This window comes from Poecile atricapillus, chromosome 14, assembly GCF_030490865.1.
Source record: "Poecile atricapillus isolate bPoeAtr1 chromosome 14, bPoeAtr1.hap1, whole genome shotgun sequence".
NCBI classification, from domain to species: domain Eukaryota; kingdom Metazoa; phylum Chordata; class Aves; order Passeriformes; family Paridae; genus Poecile; species Poecile atricapillus.
In genome coordinates, this window is record NC_081262.1 from 9,198,277 (window position 1) to 9,221,294 (window position 23,018).

Consider the following 23,018-nt stretch of genomic DNA (forward strand, 5'->3'; position numbering starts at 1 on the left):
CATGTGTAAGTTCATGGGAGAAGGAGAGCAAATATCTTGGAGCTCAAACAGAAACATAGCAAAGTGTCCACGGCAGGTAACAGAAAATAACTTGTTTTTCTGTCTCTTGAGCTCCACAGGTAGGACTTCAGCTCTCCTTTCCGGTGGAGTGTTTCTGTGCACGGGGAAGGGGAAGGGGAAGGGGAAGGGGAAGGGGAAGGGGAAGGGGAAGGGGAAGGGGAAGGGGAGGAGTGGCCACAGCGGGCCCCCCGACGCGGGGATCGAAGGCGGCACCGGGCGGGGCGGGGCGGGACGGGGGGCGGCTCCCGGGCGCTTAGAGCGGGAGAGCCGGGGCCGGGCAGCCTCTCCCGGCGGTCAGGTAGGGAGCGAGGTAAGCAGCCGCGATGGGCAGCTCCGGGGCTCTGTGTCCCGGAGAGGCTGGGCAGGTGCCTGCCGCTTACAAACGGCTGCTGCTCATTTGGAATGATGGAACCGTAAGGGTCGGACTGCGGGCATGTCAGGGAGGTACTCGGCTTCTGCTCGCTGAAATTCACCTGCCCAGAGCGGTGCCCGGAGCTTGGTGTCAGCCCTGCTGCACGAACGGCGCCTCACAGCTTTATCGCCCTCTTAGTCACATCCGAGCTTCCTCTGCCTTTAGCTGGAAGGGCTGGTCCCGTGGGAGAGCCAGCCACATTTCCTTGAGGTATTTAGCTAGTGTGTCATTCTTCTCTCTGAGGTGTGGCACCAGCCTGGCTGGGTCACAGCCTAGAGCGTGACATTTCGCTTTGGTTGCATGTTGGTGTCTGCTAGCCATGCTAGTGAATGGATGTGGCACTGTATTTTCCAGGTAGCAGGCTGTGAGTTTTTTCTGTTACAATAAGTAACGGGAATTTTTATTAAATGGGTGGGGAAAATCTCGGGCTTCAGTATTCGTGTTCTTTGTGGTCCTTCACTCTGTCACTCCCTCAAAATACACAGACTTACTGTTTCACCTGCAAGGGCTGAAACGTTTCTGTGCAGAATACTTAACGTACATCTAAAAGCCTGATCTTCATGTCCCGGGTTTTATTGCTAAGCCTCTGTCATTACTAATGCCCTGTTGGTAAAGCAAACCTGCAAGCAGCGGCACTGCACGGGAGCTGTGCTGATTTCTGCTCCCCCTGAGTGTCACCGCTGGCTCCTCTGCCAGCCCTGGCACCCTCGGCAGCCTGATCCTGCTCTGGGTGGCAGAAGCAGCCGGTCAGTGGCCCCAGAGCCACGTTCAAGGTGCGCTGGTTCAGGTGTGGATGTGTGTTAGTCCCTGCCCGTGTGACACAGCCCTAGGGCAGGATGAGGGTAGCAGCAGGCTGGAGGTGCAAAGGAATGGAGTTGAAACGGCACCTGTGCTGGGCTGATATGTCAGTACTCCAGCCAAAGCAATTGAACTCTTATTTTTTGAGGGTGTTTTTTTTTTTTTTGTAGTTTTGGGTTTAGTCTTTTGGTGCTTTTTTGGTTGGTTGGTTGTTTTTTCCCCCAAGGTAAGTTGGTCAGAAGGACTTTTTTACCTTGGAAAGTGATCAAGTGCTGAGGTGGTGTGGTATGGCTATGTTGGCAGGTATAAGAGGAGCTGGAACTTTACAGTGGTGTCCTCTTCATGTATTGGTGAAAAAGTCTCTAATTGCCACTTGTATAGTCTGTAGGTTGTGTATGTTCATTACAGAATAGACTCTTAACATGCTAATAGGCTACATTGGGTTTTAATGGAGCTGGATTTTGTCTGGGGAAAAAAAGCCTATTCTGTTTATGTGAAATTATTTGTCAAACAATTTGAAAACTGCACATAAGGATTTTGACAAAACCAGTTCTCTTCTTTTGACTGATTCCCCCTATCAATGTTCTAGTTTCTTGGTAGTCCCAATATTCTGTCAGATAAACTTTTTGTTTTCCCTCAGGGTCCGTTAAATGCTGCTTGTGTAAATAGTAACAGGACAACAATATCCTAACAGGAAGTTAAGCCAGAAATTACAAACAGAACAATGCCTTTTTTCAGTCCAAGATCTTTGAGTGTGTGTAAACTCCTGTTTATTATCCAAAATGATCACGTGTGTAGTCTTCATAAGCTTTTCCACTCAAACTGGTGATTGATACTCCTGTAACTGATACTGCTCATTAAAATACAATTTGCAGGTTGCAAGTTGAGAGGTATCCATTGCAAATGCAGAATAAACAGAGCTTTCTTTTAAGTCAGAATTGCTTTAGTAAGCAATATCTTCTAATAGGCCTGGTGTTGTTGGCTGCCTTTCCACTGAAAGCAGAAAATTAATTCCAAACAGCTACTCAAAACTCACTTCTTTTTCTTGTAAGAAGTTATCTCCTTCATATAGAAGTAGCTGATAATGTTGGTTAATAGACTTAAAAAACTTGTTTTGCAAGGCAAGACTTAGTCCTGCTAAATGCAGAGAACATGACAGTCTGCAGTTTGGAAATTTAGTCACAAGACTGACTTGCACTGACAAAATGATTCTTGCTTCAGCCCTTTTTTCCCTCTAAGGGTCAGAGTATGAGCTACATAATATTTTTCAAGGGTTAAAGAAGTAATGTAGAGTTCTGTTTCTTATTCTTGCTAACCTTGCCTTTGTCTGCCAAGTATACTGTTCTTGCTCTTCAGTTCCCACTCTCTAATTTTAATAGTTGTATATCTCAGTGCTTATGATTTTCCCAATGAATTAAGTTTGCCCTTGTGGTCAGAGTTAGGAGAATAAAAGCAGCAAACACAGAAAGTTGTTCTCAAAGGAACCTTCAGGGAAAGAATCAGATTATCCAAAGTCATTGTCACTTCAGTCCACAGGAATTGTATATCTGTGGGGCCTTTTGAGTGGAGAAGCAGGGATGTGTTGGTAGATTAGGGAGAGTACAGTGAATTTCACAGAATTGATGAAGTATCTGAATTTTCACCCATTCCCTTTATGCAAAAACTCTATGTGCCTACATTAATAACACTTTACTAAAGTGACACTAAAATTTAACTACATATTGTAACAATTTTTTAGATGTTTCTGGAGCATGTTTATAATACAGATTTCTAAACTCAGGTGAAGAAGTAGAAACCTGTCTGGGACATGGCATACACAAAGTAGCTGTCAGTCCTTGCCCAAAAACTTTATCTAAGCAACCACAGATGATACAAAGGGTTTAACTTGCAAAGAAAGTGAACACGAAGAAAATATGTCATCTTACTATATTGTGGGGGAATTACAAGAGGAATAATAATAAATAGAAGTGATAAGGTAAAAAAGTGAGTCGGTACAAAAAAAATGGATAAAGAGTAAATAAGGAGCAGAGCTCATGATGATGAAGAGCAGTTGGAGGCAGACACTTTTCTGCTTCTTTCTGTCTGGCTGCTCTCTGGACCCCACTCTTACCAGGAGCAGCTGAGGGATAGGGAGAGTAGGATCTGGATTCTGGTAGGTGCCATTGCACTATGGGAGTAGGAAGTAAATCCATTTGGGCTCCAAATCCAACAAGCTGTTGGGAGAGACAGCAGCATGGTGGCTGGGAGGGGCATGCTGTCACTCTCCCTTCCAATTTTTTAATCTCTCACTATGCAGCAGTAAGCAAATGAGTCTCTAGTGCTGCTGCATGTCATCTGTCACTGGGAAGATCTCTTGTAGCAGAGACACAATTTAGGTTGCTAAATTGAATTCAAGGTCTAGAACAGCAGAGTTGATGTTGGTTCCTGTAATTGACCCTGCTGACATCAATAAAACCACAATGGGAAGCCTGTAAGAGGTGGTGTTTGTTGGTGCTGGCTGGGTACTTTGGCAAGATGCAGTAAAGATAAGTGGCTTTTGCTTCCGTGTATGATTCACGCTGATTCCATTGCTAATACATCAGAGATGAGATTTTCTTCAGTGTAGTGTTTGGTTAGTGGCAATTCACAGGCCCTTTAGATTTTCTGAGAGGATTTCCTGGTCTGTTGCAAAAGTGTTGAAACTGTTGGGACTGAGATAGTGGAAGAGTAGTGATCAGTACTGGAATCCAGCTGCTGATGCAGAATGTAAAACTCCAGCTTGTCTCTCAAACTCACTTTTGGCTTCTAGAAATCAATCTGGTTTATTTTTTTTTTTCACCGTGAAGATGTGGGGAACATGCTAAACAGGACAGGGATTAATGAATAAAACTATGATAACAGTGAAGCCCTGTGTAGTGATACCCTACAAAATGAAACTATCTTTATGGAAATAGATCACATTCAGCCTTCTGAATCACTTCTTCCATGGGTTCTATTCCCTTCATACAACATTATTAAGTTATCTGTGATGCAGTTCTGGAATTCCCTGGTTTTATTCCACTTCAAGATGTGTGCAAATAGGATTTACTTAATGAAATCATTTTTACTGAGGGATTACGGGTAAGGAGCTTGAAGGTCAAAGTGGCTTTCCTGAAACTTGATGCCAGGACAAAGTACTATTTTGACAAGACATTCATGTTTGATTTATTATATCCTACTTGAGGATTAGTATCTATAGCAGAACATTACCTGCACATGGGTAAGGGATGAAACTCACCTGGAATATTTTGTCAAGGCCATTGATCTGTGACTTGAATGCAGTAGTATTTCTGGGAAATGATCCAGAAGTATGAGTCTCCAAGCACTGCCTGGAGTTTCCTGACCTATATCATTACAGGGTTGAACAATTTAAGTGGAAAGCACTCACCCTCCACAGATCTTCTAACTGATTTACATATTAATGATCATTAAACCCACTGATCTTAAACGCTTCTGTACTCCAGAGAAGGTGCACAGGATTTGTTTCAGCAAGATAAGTTGCTTGCTGAAATCCAAAAATTTAATCCACAAGCAGACACCACTCTGCAAAGGGAGTATTTGTCAAGATCCTGCTGTCTTTCACAAAAAACCTCTGACCTCCAGCAATTTTTTTTTTCCTTCTAAATAATTTTTTAAAGGAAAAACTAGGTCTAAATGTCCTATCTTTTCCTGGAGCTATGGTTTGTTGCATTCCATCATAGGTTGAAAAGAAGGAGATGGTTTAGTTTGACCATTACCTGCTTTGGGTTCTTTCTAGTGAGCTATGACTGATCAGAAATGTATAAATGGCCAGATTTTAGTTTGTCTCAGCATACATGGAAAATTCATTTGAAGTCCTTAAAGCCTGGTGAGTGGAGAAAAAATGATATTTTCAGATGCTGGGTTCAGTGTTAGCCTGTAAGTGTCCCTGTGGATTTTCATAGTAATCCTGGCATGCAGTGTACCATTAGACTCAAAGAAAATAAAGTGGGTAATAACAGAGCCAACAGAGAACCTGTCTTGGGCATTTTTGAGTTTCTGAGGAAGCCCTTATGGATTAGCCTCAAGGACTCTCAAATGAATAAGAGAAAGAAATGCTGGATGTGTTTTCCAGCCAGGCTGATCTGTTTCTTCTGTTTGGTTGATGTCAGCTCGTTGGCTGATATGGATGGCTGATGCTTGATTTTGATTTTTTTTTGACTTTGAAAAGCCCTCAGAAACTAGACACTGTATAAATATCCATTTTGAAGATACTTTTCATATAATACTTTGCTGCAGTAAATATCACAAATAATATCCACTGCAAATAAAAGTTTGTTGAGACTCTACTCTTGAAAGAGATTCAACTCTGCTTTTCCCAGGAATGGAGCTGAAATAAAAATAGGGTTTGATGGGTTTTTCTGGCTGTGCCCTTTATAGTTTATTTTTTCCTTCCCTGCTGTGGAATAGCTTGCCAGCTTAGGAAACTTGCACGGTGCCTTTAAGAACAAATGCTAAAAATAATTTCCTTTTTATTTTGAGTATGATTTTTGATTAATTGCAAGAATTGCCTGTTTAATTTGTATTCTGTTTTTCTAATGTAACATTTCCTTTTTACTGACTCATGAGGACTCCCATTCAATAAATTCTGACTAAGTCTGGCTTGTTTAAGATTCAAATGGGACAGTCTGTGAGAAATATAAAACCAGGCCTATTTAAAGGGCTGAGGATTAAACCATTAGAAGAGTCCTCATTAAGAATGAGTCTCTAGATGTTGTCAGCTCTGTACAAAGTCACTGTCCTGCAGGTCCCTTATTCACAACTAAGGCTTAGAGATATGCTGCTAGCAAGGAAAAGAGAAGGCTTCACCTCTTTAGTTTTGGAAATGTATGATTTTTTTTTTTGAGAAAATTGGCACATTTGGCTTTTGCTGTTTAAGGAGGAGAGAGAGGACTTAAATTTTTTTCTTAATGTTTTGACATGCTTCTAAAGCCTGGCCTCATTAGTGCTGGGAAAACTTCCGTGGCACTGCAGTTCCACAGGCTTGGAGAGACTTAACTATAGAGAAATATGAGTTCCTGTTTGACCTGCAACTAGTGGTGGGCCCAGATTTCTCGATGATGATGAAGCTACAACCACTGCTGATTTATACTGTTTCATGTTATTTGTTAGTAGAACAGCAGAATCTTCTGAGTTGTTAAAGTGTAGTTCCTTCCTTCTAATTTTTATGTACCTGCATCTGTTTTGTAATCAGGTCTGTAATCAGTCTTTCCATTAACATATTAATGAAGCAGTAGAGACAAAAATAAGGAAGATTTCATCCTCCAAATCAAGGACTTGTCATGCATTATCATTACAATGAAGCCTTTGAAAATCCAGACTACCACTTCTCAGAGACATTGGAAATTGATAGAAGGTGAGTTTATTTTATTTTACTGTGTGACTGTGCCATAAGAAATAAGGTTATTTATATGCAGAAGATACTTCTCTGGAGTTTTAATTTGTGGATTTATTTTAATCCCTCCTTTATGCTTTCATTCTCAGACGTGTTTTTAAAACTCTTTCCAGGAAGACAGCATTCAGGGAAATGGTGTGTTTACTTTTTATATGTTGGATGAATTTCAGCTAAATTTATTTATGCCATAATGTTGTACATATTTTTTAGTTCCAGGAATTTTCACAATGGGCTATAACCTTGGATGTCTTTGTTTTCAAAGCAGGTATTCCTGTTTACTTAAGAGTCTAAGCTAACTTCAGGCAGATAAAATTTTAGCCTTCCTAATTCATTTGATGACCAAGTCAGAATTACAGTGTTGAAGTTCTAAATACAAAATACCTCTCAGTATCACAATTTGTTTTATAATATACTTAAATTTGATGAGAATAGGTAGCAAATTATTCAGGATACCTATTGAGGGTTTTTCTGATTGTCAGGGTTTTCTTTTTTATTTCTTACACAGAGGGAGCTCTCAAAGGAATCCATTCTCTCACCAAACTCCTTATGATTCATCTCTGCGCAGTTCCTATGGAGAACACAGAGGGAGGGAGCAGAACTACCCTGTGGCCATCCCAATGGCCTCCCTGGGACCTGGCTCTGACTACAGCCAGGATTTACCCAGCACAAGTCCATATGGAAATTTCACAGGTACGTAGTTCTCGTGTGACCAGCTTAGAAAATCCCTGGAACAAATAACAGTTGGCTGTGCCACGAGGGAGTCCTGCAGCTCTGCAAAGCTCAACTCTGTAAATATTTTTAGCTTCATTTTTTTTTTAAGCAGTTCAGGTATTTTATTAGCAAATCCATGGATTGTCTGTTGTATTACCAGATCAATAAATATTGTCTTATATGGACTGAGTAAGTTGTTGAGTACTAGGATGTATATTGGAGTGGAATATGGGAATTTTGTTGGGAATAGGTTGCTGTGTTGGCAGTAGATCTGGATTTTGTCATAGGGTTGGCATTCTGTGTCTGTAAATAGCCCATAGAAGTTTGCAACTTTGTGTAACTCTGGTTCCCTTCAACAGACAATATTTCATTTGAGTCTGAGCCAGAACTGATTCACACCCGACATTCTACCCTCCATCTGCTGGATTATCCCTATACTCATGGAATTTCCAGTGGATCAGAAGGTAAGGATTGTGGTACATCACAGTATTGCATGCCAATCTTACCCTCCATAAAATAATACTAATAAATATTTTAAAGCCTTCTTGTTCAGGTATCAATATCTTCACATAATAAAAGGAGTCATAAATGGGGTCCTTCCACATCAGAGAGCCGAGCTCCACACTGGGATGTGACACTGGGACTGGCCATTAGCTTACTGGGAAGGCCAGGCAAGGAAAGCTGTGGCTAAACTCATCTGTGTCATGGCTGGAAGGCAGATGCTTTTAAGGAGTGTAGTCACCTGCGTTTGAATAAGTGGATGAAAGGAGGTGGAGAGAGCAGCTGCATTTTGGCCCCAGGGAAATAAGAGTTTGGCACATATAACTTACTCAGCATCATGGAGTATGATTCTAAAATGCTCCCCCTCAAGGCAGGGGAAGGATTTTTAAAGATAGGCTTTGTCTTCTAGGAAGAAAGTCTTGAATAATGAATGTGTGCATTTGTGAGTGGCTTAGATGGAGTTCTCCATGACAGCTGAAGACTGGGCTCAGTTTGTCTTTTCCAGCACTTACCTGAAAAAGTGCTTGTGGTTGTCAAAGACAACCAGGAAAGAAGTGAGTGGGGGAGTGTGTTTGCATGAAATTAGTGAGATTGAAGGACAGACTTTTAACTTGTTCTTGCAAAAGTGAAATTTGAATTTCTTAAGTCAAATTTTCAGGACTATCTGTGCTTCCTAAAGAATGCATGCTATTTAGACAGCTTCATTCGGAGACGCAACCGAAGACCACCTGATGAGATCTTCATGTCTTCTTCCAGCACGTTGGAAACAGATCCAGCGTGCAGTGAAGGTAGGGGTTTAGATAAGTGGTTTAATATTTGACAGTATCTTCTACAAGGATGGGTGTGGTTGATGCTGCTCTTGGTTTCTCACCAGAATTGTGGGTACAGCCCTTCTGTGGTTATAGGGACGACTTAGGTTTGTGTTATGGTAGTGATTAATCTTTTATCCTCTCCTAACACACTCAAATCCCCTGATAAGTGAAATGCAGAGCAGTATGAAGGTGTTAAATTGTAGAAAGAAATGCTAAGCTCTTTATTAGAATTTGTTTGACCAGCTAATAGATTAATTGTGTCTGGAATTAGCATCAAATTCCAACTACGCAGAAGCAGCCTGATTATCAGGTCATAGAGATGTGTCTGTGGCATAGGTAGTGCTAAGTATGGGTAATAACATCAGCTACAATTATAGAAGAAAAAAAGCAAAAGTTTAGCTTTCAAGTCAATATGCAGCATCACAGAAGTGTAACTATCAAACAGTGTTTAAGCAATGGACCAGAATCTTGGAGTCTTGTCAGTATTTTATTTTCCTTTATATTGTAGCTCTTCCTGTGAACATTATTGGACTACTTTCTTGCATCTGATTAGAGTTCTGAGGGAACTGAAGATATTCTGGACAATATTATTAAGTCTCAGCTTTCACATCTTGGTAGCAGTGTGAATAGGGGATGTTGCTATATCCACATCAGGCTGTGTATAAAAATGACTGTATTCTTATCCACAATTTTGTTTTTTGCATGGGTTTGATGCAGAGGAAGATTTAGTTGGAAGTCTTGCAAGTATGTCCACCAATGAAAGGATGAAAGCAATCCAGAAGATGCCAGAGACCATGGGAAAAAAGAGAGCAATCAGGTAAAAATCTGATTTTATCTGTTTAGTTTTAAAAACATTTACTTCTAGCAACATCTAGCTATCAGTTATGGGGTTTTGCCATTTGCTGAGCTTTGGTTTATCACTTTATGACAAAGAACTTTTTAATGCACTTTTAAAAAGTTAATGTTTTGCAAGAGAAAATAATTTAACAGATAAAGATGAGAAGAATCTCTATGGTAATATAAAACAGAAAATCAAGGTCCTGAGATTTGGTTATAAATGATGACCTGAGATTTATTTTCAAAGGAAACTTGGATGTTGGTCATTGAAAATGGAGAGGAGACAGCATTATCTCAACCATCCATTTGTCTCCACACAAAATAAATTTAAATTCTGCTGCCAGTGTGAGTTACTGGAGGGGTTAGAACATGCTGCCATAGCAGGGACAGGAGCCAAGGCATCATCTAATATAAAATGAATCAGTGAGAACATCTCCATGTTGTACTAATTCTGCTCATGTGCACAGGGGTGAAATTATATTTGCAACATCTTCTTTGGCTTCTTGATTCAATTACAGCTCATACTATAATGCTTGTCACCCCTGCCCTGCTCTTCCACAGAAATAAAGTTCTTAAAGAAATAACAAAAAGATCAAGGCACCGTGGTGCTCAACCTTCCTGCTGTAGACAGTGTCTGCAGGGAGCAGCAGTGGTAAGTGCCAGAAACTTCTGTCAGTCACAACAGAGCAAACCACTCTAGCTGCAATGTTACCACTGTCCCCAGAGGAATCTGGTGTCCTGCTTCATGTTACTTACCAAAGATCCAGTTAATTGCTGCAGTGTTCGTTAATAATGACTTGCACTGCAGTAGCACCAGTTAACCATCTTATGGTACATGGAGTGGGGTAAATCCATTCTTCATCAAAAGGAGACTGTAACATTAAAATGTGAAACTTTATTATGTGAAATTGAGTCCTGTTTACTTGCTGAGATTCATCTCTCTCCTCTTTTTCCTATCAGTCATTTCGGCGATTTGGAAATACCCTTTCAGAATATTTTCACCAACTGCGGGTATGGCACAAGACTCTGAAGATCATTGGTGCTGAATTTGGAACAAGTGTTCTTTCCTACTTCGTTTTCTTGACGTGGCTGCTAAATTTTAACATCTTCTCATTCCTCATAAACTTTGGTTTCATCACAATTCCTCAGTTTCTTGCAGCAGAACCAAATAAACTTTCATTCACGGGCCTGGAGCTGCTCACTGGAGCTGTAAGTATTTAAATTTAATCACACCTGTAATTTCATGATAAGGAATAGGACAGCTCCCACCTCTAGTAATTGTTCTTCAGATGATGATGCTTTCCACCATGGAGGTGATAGAAAATATTCTGAATGATGTCCTTGTCTTTTCAGGGTTATTTTCAACAAACAGTGCTCTACTATGGCTTTTACACCAATGCTACAATCAGTAAAACGGAGAATGGTCCATCTTACAACATGCAGCTGGCCTATATTTTCACTGTTGGAATATATTTTGTCATCTGTTTTCTTATCTTGTTGTTCAGGTAAACTGACTGTGAATTCCTATTTCTCTTCTATTCAGTGGAAAATAGCCACACAATCAAAAAACCCATCCTGTCAACAGAAGTAATAATTACTTGAGTACATTTCTGTAAGTCTTCATTTACAAGTGTAAAGTTTAAGTAGAAATTTCTGCTCAAAAGACAAGTCTTCAGGAATCAAACCTTTATTACAGAAATTAAAAATAACTGCAAAATAGTAAGGGACATACAGAGAATCCCACTTCAGACTGGGAATATTGTGATCCCCTTTTGTAAGCTGTTGCTCCTAACATTGTTTCTTATTGATGTGGCCTTCCAGAGGCTGAAGATTGTTAGCAACAATCTCAAGATGGAAATGCTAGAGTTTCTTACATTAAAATTTACTTTCCACATTGTTGTATGTGACATACTCTGACTTAGGTCCAATAAACTTGTGGTGGGATGGAAAAGCTGACAAATCTCCCTCCTTGCCCTGCTGTACAGACTTGATGAATTTCCCTGTTACACATCTGACCAATTTAATTTTCATTGCAGCATGGTAAAATTCTTCTCCAGGAACTTCACTAACCCTATGGTATTTTCTGTGAATGCCAGCAAATTGCTCTGCATTTGGGACTTCAATATAACTAATGAAAAAGCTGTGAAGCTGAAACAGAAGAATCTCTGCATGCAAATAAAGGTACAAACCACAGGAGGTACAAAACTAATGTGCATGAGTCATTCTTCTAGAGACTTAATTGTGCATATGAATTTGTGTGTGCACATACAAGTCTCTGGCAGAGTGACACAAGCATGCTAGTTCTGTGCCTAAGAGATTTAAATCTTCCTGGCTTCCTGAGTTTCATTTGCTCTGAGCTCCTGGCATTGGCTTAGCTACTTGTTTTCCTTTTCTGTTTAAGCTACATATAAATATTTGTATGCTTCTGTTCTATTGAATGAGTCTCTGTGACTGCTAAATATTTGCTGTACAGAATATTTCTTCTGTTTTCTCTCCTTCCTGCTATTTAAATATTTTATAAACAAAAAGCAGGCTGGAAATATTATCTGTGAAACTTGACTTCTAGGATAGGAACACAAAGTTGCCCAGTAAATGTTCCTAGGATGTTACTCTGTCCAAGTTCTAGAGCAATAATCTTTCATTCTGTTTCTCAGGTAGTTCCTTGAAACGAGTTTTGCCTTATGCTGTTGTCTAAGAACTTCTTCATTAGGAATTGTTTCTCCGCAGGAAGGCCTCACTGAGGTAAACACAGAAGTTCTAAGTTTTTCTGTAAAGGAGAGAGTTCTTCGTCTTGCTATTCATCTTCTTGCTTGGGTTGCTTCCCTGGGAACAGCAGTAGCTGCTTGCACTGGTGTTTACTTCCTCTCCATTAATAACCTCGAGGTAAGGCCAGGATTTGTATTTTTCATGTAGGTGTTTCACACTGAGCATGAGCGCTGCTCTGCTCACTAGGAGGAGCACAGGGGAGCAGAGCTGCTGTTGCTGCCAGAGCACACACAAATTCTGCTGGACCTAAAGAGCTGCTTTGCAAGGCCTGGGGCATAGTCCCCCACTGGGGACTATGGCAAGAGTGTGGGACCTGAGGGGTCTGAGCAAATCTCCCTCCTCTCTCCAGCAGCTGCTTGCCTGGGCCCATGGTCAGCTTAGGGACAGTGCAGCTGGTGACCTGGGGACAAACAACCCCAGCTGCTTCTCTCTTGCCCCTTCTCCCCCAGGAACTGCATTTGAGCTGGGGCTCCCACCCTTGGTCCCACATAATTTAGGGGAAGGGGAGAGGGTCTCTGTGCTGCTGCTCATGGGCCCATAAAACATGACAGTCTCTAACCTGAGAACATTCAGGGAGGAGAGCCAGGGGGCTTTGCTGTGGACATGCCTTGAGGCAGCATTTTGGTTAAGGCGCTAAGTTTGGGTTGTTTGATTATGTTTTTTTTTCTTTAAGCTGTTTATGAAAGAGCATAGAAATGATCTAGAGAGCCAAACTGCCATGTTGGTGCTACCTGTGATTGTATCTCTCCTCAACACATTGATCCCATTCTTCTTCTCCTGGCTCGGGCACCTGGAGAAGTTTCAGAGTCCTGGACAGCACATATATGTCACTATGGCCAGGTATTTCTTGCTGCCTCCTCTTAGTGTTCTCGGCCTGAAGTTGTCAGAGTTCTTTTTATACAAAGCTGTGTCTGGGTGGTGTGGAGGGAATAGGGAGCTATGGAGGAGAATTAATCTTCTCCAAAGGCTTCTGTGTGCTCTTGTCTTAGCAACCATTTGTCTTTTATGAGCTTCTGGGATGTTATGTCTCTGCATGCGGATGAGGAATGGTTTCCCTCCCAGCTGGGTGCACTGTGACACTGGGCTTGTACCAGTCCTTGATGGCCCCCTGGGCTGTTGGCCCCTCCCCAGGAAAGGAAGGGAAGAGAAAGAGGATTGAGGTCATCTCACTTAAAAACAGATGCCTGGAGTTTACACTGCCTAACCCTGGTGTCCCTCAGCCCTCCCTCCCCTGAGGAGCCCCCACACCCAGCCAGCATCCTGTTACGCAGATGTCAGTGCCAAGGTTGTCATGCCCAGCTCCCCTTCTGCCAGGACAATAGAACAATGCCACACCTGACCTCCCAGGAGAGCTCCTGTTAGTCCTGGCACTCTGCAGTGCCAAGAGGAGGTAAAAAAGTGTAACCAATGGTCACCCTGCCATCACTCCCTTCAGGTATGGACCAGCTGTTGGTGCAGTTATTGTTCCTTCTTCTTTTTAGAAATATCATCCTGAAAATGTCAATTGTTGGAATACTGTGCTACTACTGGCTTAACGTTGTGGCTACCTCACAGTCACAGGTAAAGTTTCAAAACCACAAATCTCTGACTTACAGTGCCAGGTGAGGAACCATTTGGATAAGAGACTTGCTTCAGCAAAGGCAAGCACTGAGTTCCTACCCTAACAGTTTTTATTAGCAACTTGAGAGAAATTAACTGTAGAAAAAAATGGATGGCCGGGCTCAAGTCTCAGCTGGATGGCAGCATTGTTCACTGAGAAGTCAGCTATGATTTGCCAGGCTGCTAGAATATATTTGATCAAGTTTTCAGATCTTTGATCAAGTTTCAGATGCCTGAGTATTTGGGAACAATATTTTAATAACATAATTTTTAACTTCTAGTATGTTTTTGGTTTTAGTTTTTTTTTTTAATTTTATTTCTTAAAGTGCTGGGAAACTTTGGTTGGCCAAGACATCTATCGTCTTGTTCTCGTTGACTTCATATTTTGTTTGCTTGGCTCTTTCTTTGGAGAGTTTTTACGAAGGTGAGCACTACTTTTCTAATCTTGTTTGCATTCATTGACCAAAGTTATAATCTGTTTTCTCCATGTGTGAAAAGTCCAGCAGAAGCATGGCTGTGGCACCACTGAAGTTTCCTTGATTTTCCCTCCCAGGCAGAGTCTCTGTGTACATGCTTTGTGTATATTGCTGTTCCTCCTTAGAAGGAGGTCAGTGTGTCCTTTCTCCCTCTGGAGATGGAACATTACCAAGGAGGAAGCCACATTCTACTCTCATGGATTTCCTGAGAGTGAGGTGAAAACAAGTCCTTTTCTGCATAAGAATGGACATGCTGCTGCCTTTCTTTGGTGTACCCCACTGTGATTTTTTCTCTCTTAGTTATGTTACTATAGTGTCCACAAATTTAAAATCTGATTTTATCAGTCTTATTAAGCATATAATGAGTCTCTCAAATGTGGAGGTCTGCAGCATGATAAATGAGAAAGTATTGTGAACTGGATGTCAATGCAGCTCTGTATATAAGGAAAAAATAATTTACTTCTAACATCTGCTGTGTGAACCTTCCTAGTGCTAAACATTACTTATGGCTTAGGTAGTATTTAAGTGCTTGCCAGCTCTACAGGGCGTTTAGATCCCTGGCCATACTTTTGTGTAGGGAGATCCATTATTTGTTCTCTGCCCATGATTTGAACAAGACTGGTTTACAAGGTAGGGCTTTGTTAGCTTTCTGTTGAATTAATACAAAACAATGTTGAGAAGCTCTTGAAGACTTTTTCTCTATGGCTCTTGCCAGTATACTTTAATCTTCCTGTTCATGTTGTGTTCAATAGGAAACCACCTCCCAGCAAAAGGTCACAGAACTAAAAGTGCAATGTCAGCTGTGATGAATGGTCTCTCCTAAGCTGGGCAAAAGCACCTGACGTAGGCTTGTGAAAGGTTAAAAGTACAATTGCTTGTATTTAATATTTTGTGCTCAGAGTAACCTCCTGAAAGCCAAGCTCTGTTGATGATGCAGTTGATAAGGTGGTATCAAGATGTGATTGTTACCAAAATGTTTATTGCTTTTGCTACAACAAGCAAAAAGCTGAGTCTCCCCAGCTCAGGAAAAATGAGGCGACGAAAAGGGATTGTTGGTCCTCAGTAGGAATCCTCTCAGTACTTGCTTGCCTGTCTGTTTCAGCTCCTTGCAACATCAGTTAGTTTGAAGTAGGATCTATTTGAGGGTACATTAAGAGTATCAGTGTGCAAATGTCATTCTTTTTTTATTGAGGCTGAAAATTCTCAGGACCTGAAAAAGCTGTTACAGTTTTATACCAAGGCCCCTTGACATTTCAGCTGCTTAAGCACAAGGATACTTGTGCTTAAAGTAACAAGTAATTACTATAGTATAGATATGTTACTTCAACCCTGTTTTGTTTTACAGGATTTTTTTTTTCCAAATTGTTTCATTTTTGCTGAGCTGTTGAATGAATGAGCTGTGAGTGCTTTGCATGACACTAATGCAGCCTCTAAATAATTTGTCATTGATGCTTATATTCAGAAGGTCATTTACAGGGATTTCTACAGATGACTTTATTCTTTAGCAAATGCTATTGTGCTACAGTTTTTGGTTTACCCCCCACCCCCAGAATTATTGGAACTACAGTCTGCGTGAGCCTGGGGCTGCCAGAATTTGATATTGGACGAAACGTTTTAGATTTGATCTATGCACAGACTTTGACCTGGTAAGTGTTCAATTTACAGCCATAAATTCATTTGCACATACAACTAGAATGAAAAAAAATCTTATTCCCAGACACAACAGGATAAATGACTGGGAGATGAGCTGTCCAGTGCCTTTGGTAAGGATTGTGACTTGCCAAAGTAATTATGTGGATAGTAACAGTAACTTCAGTCAGTAGTTTACCCAGTGGCCACCTGGTGTGGGAGAAACCTGATAGGTTCCTGCAGGAATATCCTGGAGTTTTGTTTACTTCCCCACTGGGATGGTGCTCTTGTTGAAATAGTCTCTCAGTATTAAATGCTGGAAAAGATGCCTTATTTCCAAGAATGAGTATGTTACTCCAATTATAAGAGGGTTCTGCAGATCTGTACATAGATGTGTGTTTAAAATTCCATATTTTCCAAGGTGGACTAACTGCTAGAGGATCAAGGGTAACAAAATCACATTTCCAAATAATTCCACGCTATCTGTATATGAAGTTATTGTGGTATTTTTCTGCTTTCAGTGCACTGAGAACTGAATTTTGAGTAGTGAAGATGTAACCTTTTTCTTCTATAAATCCTTTCTTGTAGGATTGGTATCCTGTTCTCACCTCTGTTGCCTGGTATCCAGATGATAGCATTTTTTATAGTATTTTTTGTGAAAAAGGTAACAAACTTCATATGTATTCATCATAAATAATAAAGCAGTAAAATTAAAGGCTGGAGAACTAGCAGTGGTCAAGTGCATATGTCAGTACAGACACTCAGCCTGTGGTTGTGCCTTTGGCCTCCCAGTTACTCTCCAGCAACTCCCCTCTGTGAAGTTATCTAGGTGTAAGCAGGGTGATTCAGCTAAAGATCATGGCAGAAATATCTTCTTTTCAGAATTCTTTGTCTTAGTAGTATGACCAGATGATAAGTTGTTTGTTGGGTCATGAAGCAGTTTGTAGTGTTGAATGTAGAAGAGCAAAGCTGTAGGTAGAAAGATGGATTCAAATTTCCCTGAACCATGAGTTTGCATATGCTACAAAAGCAAACTCTACCCAACAGACTTCTGAAGAACCCATCAGAACCTCCTTTTACCTCTTACTCTTTTAAGACTATGTTCTTGAAGTTTTCTAAAATGACACTGTATCTATCAAATTCACATAAAAGTTGTTCTTGGAAACTCCTGATAGATGCTTTCAGCAATTTCAGTGGGATTGACTTAAACCAAGTTGCAGTGGCAGGTAACAGCATCCTAAAGTATCTTCATATCTTTAAAGGTCAGCCTGATAAGGAATTGCCAGCCCCCTTGCAAAGTGTGGAGAACTGCTCAAATGATGACATCCTTCATTTTCCTGCTGGTTTGTCCTTCTTTCCTTGGAGTCCTGTCTGTCATTGGAGTCACTGTCTGGAGGTATGGAAAATCACTGGCATTAAGGGCTACTAAATTATGCTGTGTGACCTGACACCAGGCAGAGGAGTCTGCAATTGTCTATAAAAGAATTTATATTAATTGCTGGTGGAAGGTTTCAGGTGTTCATGAGATGCTCTGTATTCTGAAAACAAGACTTGTGCTGTGAGCTTGTGAGAATGTGGCTCACTGAGTAACTTGTCCCACGAGAAAGTGAGAGGAGAAACAAAGTTGCTTTGAAGTTTTGGATTCCTATTTAAATGCATCAAATTTTACTTTTCCTCCTGTTGAAAAAGTTTCTGTGACCAAGTCCTAGTTCCTAGCTTACTTCTAGTATAGGTGATTCTAGGTCTGCAGCAGAGAAACACCTCAATGTTTCAGTTCAGGGAAAACTCAGTTGAGGTCAGCTTCTGGATTATTTATGAACTTCAGAGGTTCTTTCTGCAGGCAGTGCTGACTCTGTAACAATGCATCTGGGTTGTTACTAATATTTTAAAGCTTATTTGGTTTTGTGTGTTTTACTTTGGTCACAGGAAGGAGGGCAGCATGGATATGCTTTTCTCTTGACAATAGTCAGAAACATGATTTCGATATTTAGTGAGACAGGAGACTGCACATGAAACCAGGTGGTATGAAAGCTATCAGAGCCATCATTTCCAGATGGCAAGTGGGAATTTCAGACTCTCTGGAGTGGTTCAGTATCAAAGCAAACACTGTCCTATTTCAGTCTACCTGAAAATGTTAATTCTAATAATGTGCTGCGTCATTTCACCATATTCTGTTGTTACTGAAGATCTGCAGCCACTCATGTCCCTGAAGACAAGGTGAAATGATGGTTCCTTGTGATGAAACGTTTAAAAAATACAGTTTTTCAATTTCCTGTAGCAGATTATTGACATGTTCTATTTATGTTAAGACTGTGCTTCCAGTGCTTGGTACTGATCCACTGCAGCAAGGACTCATGCCTCATTGCATACTCTGGGGTGGGCATTTAATGGCTGGAGAGGGACACAAGTTAAAAATGAAATACAGATCATGGAAGTACCCTCAGAGTTCCAAAGACAGTAGAGGGCTATAGAAAATTGAGGAGCATCTTGATGTGCAAAAATCACAGTATTAACTAATTAACTGGTTAACATATGAAGTTGTAAGTAGCTGTTTTATCACACTCTCAGGCTAAAACCTTCAGAAGAATGTGGTCCTTTCAGAGGTTTGTCTTCTATGTATGCTGCAGTCACTGAGTGGATACAGATACTGGAAAATTACACTGCCTCAAAATGGGTAGTGTGGATCTACCATAACTTAATTACAAGTGAACTTTTTTTCTTCATCCTCTCTACTTTTGTACTGTAAGTATCTGCTAATGAAAAGAACCAGAAAAAGGCCTTAAGTGGAAAAAACTGGCAATGACAGAGTCATTCTGTGTTATTTTGTTATCTGAAACGCATCTTGTATTGTTGACTCACTTAAATATACCTCTCACCTTGAATACAAGTCCATAAATTTTTGTCTTTTCCAAAATAATGTTTTAAGCAATTTCATGCATTTGCCATGTTTTAAGCAAATCCATGTGTTTGCCATTCCTTGTGTAATTGAATATATCTATTTTATGTGTGTGTGTGTGTGTATATATAGAGAAGTGTGTCTTGTAATGGGTTAAAATGAACAAGATACATTTCTATCTTGACACTGACTAGAATTAAGTGCTCATATGTTGGACCATTTTTTGTTTTATTTTGTTTAGAATTGTTACTTATCTTTACTGGCAAATAATACGAGGAAGAAAGACCATGATCAAACTCTTACTTAAGAAAATTAATAATGTAAGTTTGGCTTTCAGCTGTATATTTTGTATAATTTGGCTTCTATGTTGATTGTCTCATCCAGCTTTGTGGGGCTGTAACCTGTTTTTCCTACAACTGTGCAAAGGAAGGGTGGGAGTCCTTCCCCGTGGGAGTTGCAGGGAAATTTAACTAAAAAAAAAGTTGTAGCAAAAGAATTTTATCTTCAAGATGTGCTGCTGCAGCTCCCTCTGCAGACAGATTATTTTAGAATAGAAGGAATTTTTTTGGTCACTGGTTGCTTACAGGCCTTGAGCCTCTCAAGGATAATAAATGTATTCCAGCTAATGATCAAATATGTCTTGACTACAGGCAGGAAAAGATAAGGTGTTTCTGCGCAGAAAGCTACAGGCAAAGCAAAGGGCACAACGAAGCTCATCTGCACAGGGAGGAAGAGGCCAGCAGGTCAGTGTGACTGCTCAGCTTCTCCTCTTTAATTACTTGGTAGGGTTCCATGGGGCTCCTCCAGCTGTGCAAACAGGCTGCTGGTTTGGGAAAAGTCTGTACTTAAAACTTCATCTAAATGTTTACTACTTAATTCCAGACAGCAAAAGGATGCTGTGAAAGGTCCCTAACTGTTCCAGGCTGGAATTCAACCTGATAAGGATATAGGAAAGTCCTTACCCTCACCAGACATAATTTATGGCTATGAAACTTCAAGAAAACGTTTAATGTTAATGTGCAGTGATGGTCACCAAAGGGTTTGGTCACGCTTGAACCTTGCCTAAGCTAACAAGGAGGCTGCCTTCCTCCCTGGCTATGGATTTCCTTAAGGGGTTATGATTTGTGGTTATTTTCAGTTGAGGTAAAACAGAGTGCTTTGACCTAACCCCATTTTAAATCCCATACAACACTGAGAGACATCTATTGTCCTAAACTTAAATTTATTTTTCAAGGCAGTCCTGTGTGCTGAGCCATCAAGTTAGTGTTAAAATGAGGACATATAGGTCCTGTCTGGATTTTTATTTTGATTTAAACCTCCTTGATCTACATACTGGCAGAGAAAAAGTGTTTGCTACATTCCTCTCCTTCCTCCCAAAAAACAAATTCCCCTTTATGACTTAAAATAATTTATATAAATGAAAAAATAATTGACATTGATCTCTTTTTTAACTATAAATATATGTGTGATAATACAAATAAATATTGACTGTAAAGAGAGAAGCTGAATATGAATGGGCATTTTCTGTGTGCTGGGGATTTTCAACCTGTGCCTGTGTTGAGTGTCACAAGTGGGACTCCTGAGAGGGAGATTTGGTCACCTACCAAGTGTGGATGTTCTTGTAGTTGTTCATGTCAGATTTCAGAAGGAGATGCCAGAATGACTTCATTGTGGATTTAGTGGAAAGGCCATCTCCCTGAGACAAGGGAGATGAGCAGTGCTGACCATACAGTCACAGCTGGAAGCCAGAACACAGACTGCTGATGCCAAATACTGTTTTTCAGAGAAGCTCCTCTTCATACCACCCCTCCAGGCAACCTGCCCAGGAGGTGCCAGGCTATCCAGGAAGGGCATTTGACACAAACCAAAACACATCCTACGATGAGGTGAGATGGTCAAAAGAGGGAAATGTAGATTCCCCTAAATAGAATCTGGGGCATGACATAGGTGATGGGTGTATGTGTAGCAAAGTCCTGTATGCATGGAAACAACTTTAAAGATTAACTTGAACAGATATAAAAATGTGATCAGAATAGCTATTGAACACTGATAATCACAAACTTGCTCAAGACTTGGAGAGTATGGTTTTGTTACTGATAACTGTTATCTTTTCAAACACAAGATAACACACACGGGAAGGAAATCATGACCTAAACATGTTTGTGAATTTTGTTTTCAGCATCCCTTTTCTGCTGAGATCTCGAGCAGCAGTGACTTTCTACCAGGTAAGCAACTAAGATGAAACACAGAAAGCTCTTAAAAATTCAGCTCAGTAAAAATGTTTGATGTACAGACACAGTGTGTGACAGCTGCATGTCAGGGACACAGCTTTTTAGCGTCTTGTGTAAAGAGAAAACAAAATGACTGGGCTTCTGGGGTGAATATTTTCTATAGGTTGTGCTTTTTGGTAGCTTGTTCTGGTGTTGGTGACTTCTAAAGACTGACCACCAGCTTCTGTGTACTAGAGAGTGTAATTCCTGGGTAAACAAGCCATTTTGTCTTATGGAAGCACCCAACAGAGAGGCAAAACTTTAAATCACGTTAGAAACAGCCTTCACATCTTGGTGTGAATCTCAGGTCACTAATGCTATAGAACCCTGAGAACATCACACTCAAAATAAAATGAAGCTATGGGATCCTGGTGGTAGTTTGAACTTCCATGTAACTTCATCCCAAGAACCTGACAGATGAGATGCCTGAAGGGGTGTTCTGGTGGGGTTCTTGTCCCCAGCAGCGCAGTTAACGCTCTTTGCCTTGTGGGGCACAGCCTCGGAGCCCGGTGCCGCCCGGGCCGTGGCGCTCGCCCTGCGCGCCAGGGAAGCGGCGCTGGCGGAGGACAGCGGAGGATTTCAGCCCTGAGCAGCACCCAGTGAAGGCACTGTCTGCAGAAAGCCATCCTCTGTTGCACTAATGACTGAAACAATCACCCAAATATCCATTTTACATCTAAATGGAAGAAAAAATAATAGAAGAACAGATTGCAAAATGCATCAGGACTTGTTTTTTTTACTGTGTTAGGGAATATCCACCTGTTTGGGTTGTTTTGCAGCAGTGGTATTTGGTAATAGCCTTCCCTCAGGACTGGCATCACCTTGGTGCAGTGAGGCTCCCTCCACAGCTGACTATGTGTTGTTGACTAAATATAAGGAAACTTGTGCCTAACTGTAAACAAAAGTTCTGTTTTAAAAATATTTTTCAAACAGTTACATTGTTTAAATCCAAAACAATATTTTGATCTAAACCAAACCTGATGTATTGGTCAAATAAACAGAAGTATATTAAAGTGCAGTTGTTTTTAATGACTGAGACATTGTAATGGCTGTGACATAATTTGTGTGAATGGGGTTCATTTTTCTAAGCCACTTTTAGTTTATTAGAGTCACTTAAGAGCAGCTTTTATGAAGCTATCAGAATTAAGAGTGACTACTCAGCAAATTCCCATCTGTATAAAACTATTGCTTGTAAACTGAAAGTTTATACATCTTTTCCTATAAAGGACTGATTGGAATTAGCACAAGTAAGATTTATTTTTTTATCATATATAAGTGTGAGATTTGATGCAACTTCTTTTTATTCAAGGCCACAACTTTGCCACCACCATAATTTTTTGTTTTGTTTTGTTTAGCTCATTTTCTACTAGTGCCTGCTTTTTTCCTCCCTTGTTGCTCTGGAATGAGGCACATCCTCTTGCCCATAATTTAGGCTAAAGACAACCCAAACCCAGCCGCCACAGGCACATAAGAAAGGATAAACTACACAGTGCAAGAGCAGAGATTCAATTTTAGTGTTTCCCTGCACGTACAGCTGTGGAGTCTGGCTGTGGGCATTGGACATGGACCCGGTGTTTGCAGTGAGGATGGTGACTCAGCAGTGCCAGGAACTCATGCAGCAACAACAGCTGGACCTTTGGAGCAAGGGCCATTTGCCACAAAGAGTCATTTGCCCTGCAGTGGGGAGCCCCTGCTGGGCTCAGCAGTAACAGCAGAGGCCACAGGACAGCATCTGGACATAAACCTACACATTCTGTAGGATGTGCATCAGGAGGCTGAGATTGGTGCTTCTGCAGTGCTGGGGGGTGAGTGAACAAATG

General features: G+C 40.8%; 1 protein-coding gene across 1 annotated transcript; it reads left to right on the top strand.

The window, feature by feature from the left end:
* The first annotated feature begins 354 nt into the window (after positions 1–354).
* TMC5 (transmembrane channel like 5) lies at positions 355–22,337 on the top strand. Its single transcript, XM_058850058.1, has 23 exons — positions 355–693; positions 6,513–6,662; positions 7,207–7,391; positions 7,772–7,876; positions 8,609–8,701; positions 9,443–9,542; positions 10,124–10,214; positions 10,523–10,771; positions 10,916–11,067; positions 11,599–11,743; positions 12,290–12,445; positions 13,002–13,168; positions 13,810–13,888; positions 14,254–14,351; positions 15,954–16,049; positions 16,621–16,696; positions 17,295–17,428; positions 18,601–18,774; positions 19,170–19,248; positions 19,579–19,671; positions 20,713–20,814; positions 21,108–21,153; positions 21,696–22,337. Exons 2-23 carry the CDS (start codon positions 6,589–6,591, stop codon positions 21,785–21,787), a joined length of 2,586 nt encoding a protein of 861 aa, XP_058706041.1. The 5' UTR covers positions 355–693; positions 6,513–6,588; the 3' UTR covers positions 21,788–22,337.
* The last annotated feature ends 681 nt before the right edge of the window (positions 22,338–23,018 follow it).

What these genes read in the sequence shown, in the direction of transcription:
- TMC5 (XM_058850058.1), top strand. Translation starts at nt 6,589, where the DNA reads ATGCATTATCATTACAATGAAGCCTTTGAAAATCCAGACTACCACTTC. An exon ending in ATATATGTCACTATGGCCAG is followed by an intron (nt 13,169 to 13,809) that starts GTATTTCTTGCT and finishes TCTTCTTTTTAG; the next exon opens with AAATATCATCCTGAAAATGT. An exon ending in ATCCTCTCTACTTTTGTACT is followed by an intron (nt 18,775 to 19,169) that starts GTAAGTATCTGC and finishes TATTTTGTTTAG; the next exon opens with AATTGTTACTTATCTTTACT.